At 37.1% G+C, this 12,911-nt stretch overlaps 1 protein-coding gene across 3 annotated transcripts in view; it reads right to left on the bottom strand.

Annotated features, from left to right (window-relative positions):
- The window catches only part of OLFM3 (olfactomedin 3), a 190,575-nt gene that overhangs the window by 150,740 nt on the left and 26,924 nt on the right, over window positions 1-12,911 (bottom strand). Inside the window, exon 2 of one of the 3 annotated variants that reach the window (XM_039348455.1) lies at window positions 9,046-9,193. The exons of the other annotated variants lie outside the window; for them this stretch is intronic. Within the exon in view, the coding sequence (XP_039204389.1) occupies window positions 9,046-9,048 (3 nt within the window). The 5' untranslated portion in view covers window positions 9,049-9,193. The remainder of the gene's footprint in view (window positions 1-9,045; window positions 9,194-12,911) is intronic. 3 annotated transcript variants of the gene reach the window in all.

Here is a 12,911-nt window from a genome sequence, read left to right as displayed (position 1 = left end):
AAATTTATGCCAACTTTTGAATGTATGTATTTAAAATGAATTGTTGTATTCTCTGTGGGAAGTTCAATGATGATATTTTTCAGAACAAACATAAATGTGGCCTTATAAATCTGCATCATGAATAAATAAAAACAATAAAAGAGCTCAGACTCCAGTTCCCCTCAGGCAGAACTACCATTTTAAGGACACTTTTCATTTATGAAACATCCCACTTACTTGACAGCTGCTTTATCCTGCCAGTATGGTAGCAATGAAGCTGAGCAGAGGACAGAACCAAGACAAAAACTGAGCATCTTCACCTATCAATAAACTTGTTTAATCTGTCTTCATCATGCAAGTTTGCTGGTGAAAATGGTCCATTTGCCATGTGTGGAAGTATTTGTGGATTAGCAAATGTAGTATAGATCTCCAGAGAAAGAAATATCTTTCTGCAGTCATCAGTGGGATACAGTTTTTGAAAGAACAGTGAAGGGGAATACGTAGAACAGAGGATTCCTTTCCTGCTGAAGATGAAAAATATATCAAAAGCTGTGCCAAAAAACCCCTGTTTATACTCTTTCTAACTGAATATACTGAATATACCATCAACTCATTATGGAAAAGAGGTTTGCATTTTGCAAAACTCCTGTAAACATAAACTTTCTTTAATGGCTGCCCTGCTTAGTGACTTAGTTCAAAGTTAGAATGGCATAGAAAATCTAATGTTATGGCTGTCCTCACACTTATAAGATTTGCAACATCCCTGCAGTCATGTGATTGAGATATCCGGTGCTTCACAATCAGTAGGCATTTATGATTAAAGTTACAGTGTCCCTGCAGTCACATGAGCACCATTTGTGAACTTCACAACTGGCTTCTGGTAAGCAGAGTCAATGGAGAAGCCAGAAATGAAATTGCAAGTCACTGAGGTGGAAGTGAGTTAAATCCATCATAGTCACATGTCTTGCTTAATAACCACATGTGTTAGTGAAGTGAGGACTATCTGTATATAGAATAAGGATTTTCTACAATGTCTTTCTATGGACCATAAATATGTGATATTAATTGTATCATTGTAGTTTTTGTGTATTGTGTTTTCCATATAAATAAGACTTGCAGTGGAAAATCCAGTTAAGAACAGGACTAATAGGAAAGAGGGTTTGATTACAGTTCCGATTAAAACAGTTCCTTCTCAAAACAAAAGAAAGACTTATATCAATGAGAGACACAGGAAAAAAAAAGAATTAACTTCTTTCCTATGTGCAAATCCGAGATCTTTATATAGTTAATAGTAATAATCATAGTACAGTACTCATTAGTCAACTGATCATACCAAAGCATTTATACCTGCTTCCTAAATTGATTGCTTAACTTTTAGACAAATTATTGTTATTATATAATGATTTGCTTTTATCCATAGAAGTGAATGATAACCATTTACTTTCATCAGAGAAAGTTTTGCATGAAATATGTGGTTCTTTCTTGCCATTTATAATCATCTTCTTCAAACTAGTTTTCTCCAGATTCATTGAAATGACAGCCTCCAAAATTGCCAGTTAGTGTTGGCTGGGAATTATAGCAGTTGTAATCTCAATATATTTGGAAAGAACCCAGCAGACAAAGGAACTTTCCATGTTAAAGTGGTGAGAAGAATGTTGGGAATCATTTTCACAAAGATTATGATTTTTATTTCCTATAGAAAGTAACAGTAAAAAATCAAACATGTTGACCATGCAGGAAAAAAAAAATCAAAGTCCCAAAGCAATTATTTTGGTCAGTTGAAATTTTGGAATAGCTGCAAGTTTTGGTCCTTAAAATTCTTCACCAGCCTTTTGGGGGCTTTAACCAACTTCCCTAATGAAGACTTCTCAGAAAGGCTGCACTTATTATAAAATTGCAGTCAGCTTAATAAAAGTATTCCTTTTGTGATTTTGTCTTTATTTACTGTAGCTTCTGAACAAAAGGCAACACAACTTCAACAAAGCCTGCACAGGTAGAGGCAGAATATCAGACACGTCCTTTTCAATAGGCAATAGCTTAATTTACTCAGACAGTATTTAGCATTCATGGGAACATGTCCATGAACTTTTGCTTCCCTTCAGTTTTTAAATTCAGAACATTTACTGCTGCTCTTACTCTTTTTATACCTTCTTGGCTTTCTTTAATGTCAGCCATCTAGCAGCTTGATCCTGCATGTTATAATGTCAGGTAACTGATTGCGAGGCTCATATCTCCCAGCAGGCCAGCTAAACTGGCAGATCTGTTGCATTTATTCCATAGTATTCGGAATCTTAAAAAAATGATTCTTAAAAATGTACCCTGGAATAATCAGACATTTAGAAAAGCTGAAGTTTCTTTCAACTTTCCTCCTTGATTCCAAACACTTTGAGGGGTTTGCGGACCACACTGTTAAACAAATAATTATAAACTCTTTTACAAAGGGACTAACCAGCAGTGATCAGTATGCAAGCAAGAACTTTTCACTAAAGAATATTTAGATAGAGACTTAAAAATGGTAACCACCTACTGTATATCTTGAGAGAAAAAAGTTGGCTTTTCCTAAGGAACAAAACAATGAAAGAATGGCAAGAGGAAAAGGCCATGAAGGAGAAAATAACAATCACAGAAAAGCAGCATTCTTTCAGCACTAGATAATAATAATAATAATAATAATAATAATAATAATAATAATAATAATAATAATAATAGTAAGAAGAAGTAGTAGTAGTAGTAGTAGTAGTAGTAGTAGTAGTAGTAGTAGTAGTAGTTGGAAGGGACCTTGGAGGTCATCTAGTCCAACCGGCTGTCTACTCCAATGGCTGTCCAGTTTCTTCTTAAAAACTTCCAGTGTTAAGGTTGAGACGGCGGACACTGTCGGGGGGAGATAGATGAGCGACACCTAAGGTCTTATTTTAAAGGTATTTTTCTCTTTTTTTTAGTTTTATATATAATGTATGAAAGTATTATATGTATTGAAAATTTAAATAAAAATTAAAAAAAAACTTCCAGTGTTGGCACATTCACTGCTTCTGGAGGCAGGTTGTTCCACTGGTTAATTGTTCTAACTGTCAGGAAGTTTCTCCTTAGTTCTAGGTTGTTTCTCTCTTTGGTTAGTTTCCACCTGCTGCTCCTTGTCCTGCCTTCAGGCGCTTTGGAAAATAGCTTGACTCCCTCTTCTTTGTGGCAGCCCCTGAGATATTGGAACACAGCTATCATGTCCCCCCTCGTCCTTCTCTTCATTAAACTAGACATACCCAATTCCAGAACTGTTCCTTATATGTTTTAGCCTCCAGTCCCCTAATCATCTTTGTTGCTCTTCTCTGTACTCTTTCTAGAGTCTCAACATCTTTTTTACATCGTGATGACCAAAACTGGATGCAGTATTCCAAGTGTGGCCTTACCAAGGCATTGTAAAGTGGTATTAATACTTCATGTGATCTTGATTCTATCCCTGTTAATGCAGCCTAGCACTGTGTTGACTTTTTTGGCAGCTGCAGCACGCTGCTGGTTCATATTTAAATGACTGTCCACTAGGATGGCATAGTATGCTTTTAGGGAAGATTATCAGTCCCATATGTAGGGTTCTGTGCAAGGTTCCTTTGCCTTGGAGGTGGTTACCTTTGAAGTCAGGAGTTCAGAGGAGGAGGAGGGAAAAAGACTAGGAGGACTGAAGAGTCAGCCCATATGTTATAGAGGGCAGGGGAGGAGAAGAGAAAGGAGAACTGTAAACTTTTCTATGACATGGTCCTGGTTTTGAAGGACCATTTATAGATAGCATGGCTAAAATGTCACAGAAGGATAAGAAAGAAACTACTTACCAGTGCATTTTGACTGGGACAGTTCTGCATGCCCCTTGGCTTCCTGAAGCCATGATTCCCTTGAAGATGGGCACAAAAGGTAGGCATTGCTAGACCAAAATTTTGCCTGATCCAGTCCCAGCTGACTAAGTGTAACCAACAGTCTCTTGACAGTCCCAGCTGACTAAGTGAAACCAACCAATTCAGAAAGTGCTACTCCTCCTACCTAGAAATACTCTACTTCAGTGATGGCGAACCTTTTAGAGACCGAGTGCCCAAACTGCAACCCCAAACCCACTTATGCATCGTCAGATGCCAGGTGGGTGTGGCCCATTGGGTGCGTGTGGCTGCAGTGTAACAGCAGACTGGCTGGGACTAAAAAGTTCAATCAATCAATTCCAACTTTGAAATATCTTTTTTTTCCCCGCGAGAAGTTGAAATTGACTGATTGATTGAACCTTTTTTGTTTTTGCACACGGCAGCGGAGGCCTAAAGCGAAAAGGTTTTATAAAACCCAGCTGAAGGCCTAGGACTGGGGTGACGGCGTGCGTGCCTGCAGAGAGGGCTCTGAGTGCCACCTCTGGCACCCGTGCCATAGGTTCGCCACCACTGCTCTACTTCATAGGACTAAAGAAGTCCTAACATTTGATTATTATGGGCGAGCTAGGATCTCTATGTGTGATAGTTATATAAATTATTTAAACAAATAAATACTGGAGGGGGTAAGTTCAGCTCCTGGAAGGTCTAATAACTCCTTGGAATTGTTAGTGCAGTCCAGCTAGGTAGAAGACACCAAGAAGTCTTTTCCTGGTCATTTTTTGGTGTACTCAAGTTGAGTCTCCTGAGAAAACTTGCTTTAGATGGCTCAAATACTTTTACCTTCTACCCAAAGAGGGTAGAACTTGGAGCTGACCACCTAACTCTCTATTTCTTCTTGAATGACTTTACCTCTTGATGGAAAAGAGAAAAGGGAATAAGTTACATTTTATTGTCTCTTGCACTGATAAAAAAAGCCAGGTTCATGAACTTCTGCTGCTTGCTTCTATACTAAAACTGGTTGAAATTGCTATCCGATTTATTCTCCAGCTTTGGCAAATATTTTCTGACTAAATATTCTGCCTAGACAGCAGTAACTATAGCCCTCTGACTGGTAGACACACTTGCTTCTCTCCCAATCATTCCAGAAGGCAAGAACCAATGGCTTTTCTTTTCTTGGGAGGATCTTTACAGTAGAGGACATGTAATTTTTATTTGTATTATTTTTGTATGAGTCCCTCTCTATTGTCTTCCCTAATACTTGATGACTTCGTGCCCACTAGTGGACTGGTTAAAAAGAAAATAAGAAAACACTACTGTACAACTTGTTTGTATTTTTCCCCTTCTTGACCTAGAAGGAGAAAATGGCAGAACTCTTGAAAATTCCAGCTGGTTATTTTTTTTTAAGGGAAAAAAAAAAACAAAACAGGTTCAAATCTGTAAACTTCCAAAAAAGAAAAGCCAACTTTACACTGGTTCTCTATTAAGTCTGTAAAAATCCAACATGGGCAGATGCCCTCAAAAACGACAGGCAGCCCAGACAAAGTGGCAATGGAGTATGGTGACTAAGAGGAAGGACATTCCTGCTCAGAACACAGTAGCCTATTGGAGTTGAGGCATTTATCTACCAATAAAATAAGGTGCATCAGACAGAGGACACAGGTGCATCTGACTCAGGGCAAGAAAAAATGGGCCAAAATTGCCTTTATGGTGGATTGCAAATAGTTTTCAAATAATATGTCTTCCAGTCCTCAAAAAATAGCTACTGGACCATCCTTCCACTGGGGCAAGCAGGACATGTGGGTGAGCCCTGTATTTGCACAGTGTGGGTTATTTCGAAAGGTTGCTAAGTCATCCCATCAATCAGGAACAAACCCCACCCCGGTTCTGAGTGTTCTACAAATAGCAATAGCACTTAGACTCTTATATTGCCCAAATGTTTGTGTTAAAAGTATTCTCTTCCTTTTGCATCCATTCATCAGCAATGAAACAGGTAATGTAACCAGCCTTTCCACAAAATGTTCATGTACGTATGCTTGCTTTCTTCCCCACCATGGGGATATCATTCTTATAAGAAATACTGGCTTTCAAAAGTTTTTTTGGGGAAAAAGCCATGTTTGTGTCTCTGTACCTAAAGGAGACAGCAAGGGGAGTAAGCAATTGTCCATAAGCAAAGCCCTATAGCAACATCATTTCTCCAATATCCATCCTGTTAGGAAGGCATAACCCTAATTGTCCTGGGATTTGAGGATGGAAACTTTTTCTGGCTGGCTAAATGTGAGAGGGTTTCTTATCAAATTGGAGTTTTCTTTACAATACAGGGTTGACAATGCAAGGTAATTGCTGCACTGTAATTACAATGACAGCATAAATGCTGGGGTTTTGCAAAGGGCTAAACAGTAATGTGAATAATGCATGAAGATCTCAGGGCACATTTAGAACGATGGATAGAAATGGTGGAAAGCACGTTAACATTGATCTGTCCGAGGACGACGGAACTCTCTGATCTCATAAAAGGTATTCTGGAAGGCCAGTGTTATTTCTAGATTAAGGTGGAAGAAATATAGAGCAAAACAGAACAAAGAGATCTGGCTTAATTTATTTAAAGTCATATTCAATTACTTGTGCTGGCTTCTTCTCTCTGGCATTTTTTGGATATTTCTTAGTTTTTTGACCCAGTCTGTAAAAAAAAAAAAGGGGGGGGGGATAAAGGCAGCAGCAGCTAATGAAACTTCATAACTCTGCCCTTCCTGTTTTTGTTTTGAACTGAAACCCCTGTTTTGTCCTGTATATAAGGGGAAGATGCCATTACAGCTTAGATACCAGCAGGCTGGAAGGGGGTAACAAAAGAACATATGAAGAATGAAGAAAACATGAACAATAGCAAAAGCTGAGATGGGCCATTTTCCTGAACTCTGGTCTGCTGGTAATTCATGGGTTAGGAAGTGATGGTGACTTAGAAGCAAAACAAGATCCAGGAATTTTACAGATAATTCCAGGATAGAGAAGAAAGTAGTGAATGAGTTCAGTACCAATTTTATCATTTTCTAAGAAGTGAAAGGGAACTGGCTTCAATCCTGTGCTGAATCCTGAACTCGGTGGGCTTCCCTCTAAATAACCCTCATATCCTTAAATACAGAACTTAATCAAAATGTCCATGTCTATTAATTCTCAGAATAGTGTGCATTGCCTCCTGAGTGATGCTTGTATATGTTTATACTGTATGTGTATGTCTGTGCATGCAGATATGTATATTTACACACACACATACACACACAAACACAATGACATATCTCTTTTGTGACTTGCTGTTTGCAAATATAGCTCAGCCAAATTCTGGCACCAGTATATTTTGGCCTATAACCAATTCTTTCCATGGTCCCTAATAGAAACATGGTTCATTTAGTTTAGGGGATGTGAACAATTGTGGTTTGTGGCTCAGTATTTTAGTTGACCCTTAAGAATATTATTTTCATATCTAGGCTGTATCTTAGTTGGAATATTGCAGCTAATTGCTTTTTAAAACTTTTTAGAGGTTTCCTATTGAACTGTTAATGTTATTAGAAGAGACTAAAGGGAGAATATGAACCAGCCCTGTACTTCACCAAGCTCTGGCTGTTATGTGAACTCTTATTATTTCCTCTAATGACAGAACAAGAGTCTATGTAAATTTAAGATTGTAGAATCTTTCATGCAAGGAAATAGATAGATACCACCCTAAAATTTTTGTTTGGTAGCATGCATGATTTATGTACTTTTCAAGCATACAAATAGTAAAATCAGATTGAGAAAAGTCATATCTTTTTTTAATGATGTACACTGAGACTAATCTGGTAATATATTCACTACATTCATTTCAAACATACTTTCCCTTTCTGTGGTTAAACAATGGAAATTTCAAAGTAGGAGCATAACTGATTGACTGCCTCTCTCATAAGGTCATCAAGAAACATACATGAAAAAGGTTTAGATCACGTAGGGATTCCTTTAATGACTGAAGTAATGAAAAACACTGATCAATGGGGGGGGCTGCACTTTCAAAAATAAAAGGCACTCGTTCCATACCACCAATGAGTAATAAAAAGTCCAAGATTGATAACTGGGTGAATAATTCCAGAATTCTGGCATTTACAGTTTTCATATATCTGGAAGGCAGCAAGTTAAACAGATGAGTTAAGGATGAATTCTTCAAGTTGAGCTGAAATTCTTTGCAATTTTGAGTATATGTTCACTCAGCTCTCATGGCTATGTTACAAAAAGGATTTGTTATTCCGTTCTTCATATTTTTTTTAACCTCCCAATCTAGCCTACAGCCCTTAGATTGATTGAATGATTGATTGGCTGGCTGACTGATTGATTTATCAAACCTATATACCATCCATCTTGTTGAAGGGGACTTTAGGAGACTTTAGTCTCCCATCTAAGCATTCACTAAATCAGAACCCGCTTAGTGTTTTTATATATATATATATCAAGTTTGGCTACATGCTGCCATGTAATTCTTTAGTTTTTGTGTTGCACCATAATATTCCCAGGAGACGCCCTCTAACCTAGCTTCAGGGTTTACCTCATTCTTCAGTAGTGAGCCCTAAGACCCTCCCCAAAATTACTCAAAACAGTGGGCAAAGTTGTACAAACCAGCTCAGTGAGGTTGTTGTGCATACTAATGTGTGTAAGACTGGATCCCTAGCCTGAAACATTAACAGGCAGAAATGTCACCATTGATCACCACATTTCCTTAATAGGACTCTGTAAGAAGACAACTTCCTATCCATAATTTGAAGAATCTTGGGGGGAGGGCGAATCATTTAGGACTGGTTTCAAGAAACAGCTAGCATATTCCAAAAGTTTTCAGATTTTGGTGGTACCTCTATTCCCTCCCTAAAAGTAGAGGAGACCCATCCTAGAGGGGCAGGAACAAATCATGACCCCATCATGCTCCCTGGGACCTTCCATAGCAGTTCTGTTTCACACAGACCTCTATGAAGGCCGTTAGATAGTCCAGCTGAAGAAGCAAGAATATGTGCTAAAAAGTATGAATGTGTCTCTGGGGCACTCTTTTGCCTTGGGGGTGAGAAAACTCATAATTTCACATCTTTCAATCCCATGTGAACCATGTCAATCCAGTAAAGGATTATGGTCATCCACCTCCTGAAAGAAGTCACCCAAATGAATGAACCAATACTTTAAAAAAATGTTTAAAAAAGTGAGAGAAGTGGTAATATATTCTTACCATTATATAAATCTTGCAATATTAATAGCAGAAAGAGATGATTTGGTCAATTTTGTGTTGCAGGAGGCAGGATGGCTTGCAAATGGGCATCAATTTAAATTAAACAAAGTAGTCAATTTTACTTATCAGCATTCTTCTCAGCTACAACCTGCAAAAGAAAATCAGACTTAAGACTCTCTTTTTCCCATCTGCATCTACTGTGAAGATTGTTGGCAAAACCTCATTGGATGATTACCTTCTTTTCATTTGCCGTTCCCTAACTGTGTTTAAAACCTTTCATTCTTTTCCAGTTTGATTTCACATGCTTCACAGATAAGATTAAAATGACCGGAAAAACAAAAATGTACATTAAAACAACATCATTTCCCACTCATTCAACCAATGGCATTTTGGAATTGAGGGGAAGATTAGCAGGTCTATGCTGGTCTATGACTGGAAAAAGATTTGATTGATTGATTTGATTGATTGATTGATCAGCAGCTTACAATAGAGTTAGTACTCATGGTAATGCTTCGTGTCTGGGCTACCATGAAAGACTAATGTCAATGCTGTGACAATGGATATCATCGCTCTGACAACTGAAAATTAGCAGCCATTTTTACTTTTGCTTCTAGCGTGCCTTTCCTATTCTTTAGTGTTCAGATGTAGAAGTGGGGGGTGGAATGAATGCTTAAGGGTTTAGTTAGCCACAACAATGTAGAAGTGTGGGAACTCAAGGACATGGTCTGATAAGGTTTTGGTGGGCTGAGAGGCTGGTGAGAAAAGCCTGCATCTTGCGTTAATTGGGGAATGTGATTTATGACAGCGTTTGTGGGATGGGAATTGCAACTTGTTACTTTATATCTGGGGGGGAGCGAACCTCAGTTTTGGGTTCAGCTATGTAAGTGCCGATACTTTGTTTCCTAATAAAATGTTCTTTAAGAAAGAAATCTTGCCTTGAAGTTCTTTTAGTGGTTTCATCTATCGGAACCATGACAGCTAACATATAAAGATAGTTCTCAATTTACAATTGTTCATTTAGTAGCCGTTTGAAGTTACAACAGCACTAGAAAAAGTGACTTATGACCACTTTTCATACTTATGACTGTTGCAGCATCCACATGGACACATGATCAAAATTCAGACACTTGGCAACTTGTTCATATTTATAATAGTTACAGTGTCCTGGGGTCATTTGATCCCCTTTTATAACATTCTGACAAGCAAAGTCAATGAGAAAGTCAGATTCCCTTAAGGACTGTGTTACTAACTTAAAAACTGTAGTGATTCACTTAACAACTGTGGCAAGAAGGATCTTAAAATGGGGAAAAACTCACTTAACAACTGTTTCACTTAGCAACAGAAATTTTTGGCTCCATTATAGTCGTATGTTGAGGATTACCTGTACTTCATTTTGTATTGTCCCTCAGGCTGGCAATGACACTGCAAGTTCTAAGCTATAGGTTTTAGAGCCTTGATATCATTCTGCATTCCCTTAGGTTTTGACTGTCAGTTGAATATCCACGCTAGGAAAAGATTTTTCACCTGGTAATACACTTGTATTTTTAATTGAAAATGCATAGAGAAATTTGCTTAAACAGGCCTGGAGGCAGATAAAAATTGCAATTATGGTATAAATGGTCTAGGGTTAACTGAGAAGATTCTTAGTTCATTTTAATCACAAGGTCAATATACTATTTTATAATCACATGACCAATTCCATAAGAGCTGGGGAAAAGGTCTCTTCTCTTCAAAGAGCCCAGTATGGATATAAATGCACTTTATTAAAAAAAAACCACACACACACACACAGGGAAGAAAGATAGGAAATATGTCTATTTGCATTTATTAAGTAAATGAAACTCAAACCTGACCAAACTGAGGATGCTTCCCTCAGAATGATGAATGCTTGGTAGGCTTTACTGAAGCTATAGATATTTTTAGTATACATAAACATTTGTTTAATCACAATCAGGCACAGTCCACCATTACTAAAATTTTATGAGATCTCATATGGAGATAGTTGCAATTTCCAGAATTTTTATGTTAGGCCACAAATGTTCCAAATGTTTTAGAAAAAGCATAAAAATTAGCACAAACTAATAAAAAGAAAAAAAGCAGAAAAGCGAAAAGGGGAAAACAGAAATACAAAAGTGAAATGGAAGCATGAGAAATAGAAAGAAGTTTCCAATTTTCTTTATAGCAATTTATGATTACAGAGGTTCACTTCTTTCTATTATGCAGTTTTTTTCCCCAATCATCCAAACCACAAATCAAAATGTTTCTTTCTCATTTCTTGTGCTTTTTCTTTTCAATTTGCCTTTTATTCTATGAGGAAAAAATGTTTATTTAAGGAAAAAATGTTTTTAAAAACCTGTTGATTATATTAGGATGGCCATTAAAGAGCAAAATCTAAAATAGTTTGGATCACATAAATGCAAGTATATCTTAAATGAATGCTGTGAAATATGTATACAGTTTAAACTGAAGAGATTATATTACTCATATCCCTCTTTAAAAATAAAAAGGATGGTGTTTGACAAAGCTGCAATCTCAAAAGATAGTAGCTCCGTAATTAGGAACTGAATGGAGCACATAGTTTGATTCTTAAGATGCTAAAGGCCATTAATGCTGACAAATCACAAGATCCTAACCGCAAGCATATCAAAGCAAAGAGAGAGTAAAGTAGAAAGATTTACTGATAGGTTCCTGACTGCCTATTCTTCACCCCAAAAAAGAAGTAAAAGAAAAGAAAGCAAGAAAAGAAAGCAAGAAAAGAAAGCAGTAAAATGTTTGCATGAAATAAAACATACTAGACTCTTAATATTCTTTAGAAGCTGTTTAAGAACAGTTGCATCTATAAAGTTATCAATGTGACCACTTCAACGCCAATTAAGGTACTCCAATTAAGGTGAAAAAAAAATAAACTGACTTCTGTAGTGAGTTACTTTTTAATCTCTAATTGACACTGCCTTGCCAAGGTTTTGAAAAATTAATAGTTGGCAGATAGCAAAATTATCATAAGGTATCAGACTCTACTACAAATTATGGGAATAAAGATCCTACCATATTTAAAAATGCAAATAAAATCGGGAAATGGGGACGTGAAGCAATTGAGCTTTAATTTTTCAAGGCAACCTCCAAATACAGTTCAGAGTTCAGAGATTATATGAGCCCTACTGATATTTTTTTTAAAAAAGGAATCCGAATGAACAGCTTGGTGCTAATTGCATTTATTTCAAAATAATGTCAGGCAAACCATACTGCATGTCACTATAACAAAGCAGTAACCCTGTTAGATTCAGGCATTTGTTTTACTACCTTAAACCACAATAAAGGCCACCAAATGCTTTCTTTAATTGGTGGTTGGTCTTGCACATCTTCCTGTATATGTTTTGAGCCATTCCTCAGTAATATTTAATTTACTTCTAGAATACATTGCTTATTTTATATCCAATCACATTTTTATGTGATTTGGGAGATTTAGGTCTGAACCGGTTCCACGGACAACTCTAATCTCCACATCGCTTCCCACTGAATCACATAAGTGACAGGGATTCTTGGTAAGTATTCTTTACTAGCACTATAGACAGGCTGGCAGATTCCAGTTGAAGTATACAATTTTGTAGATACCTAAGTTCTAAACTATGTAGGACTTTATAGGTTATTGCCAGCAGCTTAAATTATTCTTTTACTGTTTCACAATGTCGTGTTGCATGTTTATTTTGTCTACAAAATAAATGAAACAAGCACTAGACTCCCTCTACAGGTAGGTCATTCTCTTATGACCGTAATTAAGCCCGTCAATTACGGTCATAACTTGTGAGAGTTGTAAAGTGTGACTGACAACAATTTTAAGATATTTTCTGCAGCAGTTGTTAAGCAAA

The sequence above is a fragment of the Crotalus tigris genome, unplaced genomic scaffold, assembly GCF_016545835.1.
Source record: "Crotalus tigris isolate CLP2741 ecotype Arizona unplaced genomic scaffold, ASM1654583v1 scf7180000018155.2402879, whole genome shotgun sequence".
Lineage (NCBI taxonomy): Eukaryota > Metazoa > Chordata > Lepidosauria > Squamata > Viperidae > Crotalus > Crotalus tigris.
This window is presented reverse-complemented; position numbering and strand designations above follow the sequence as displayed.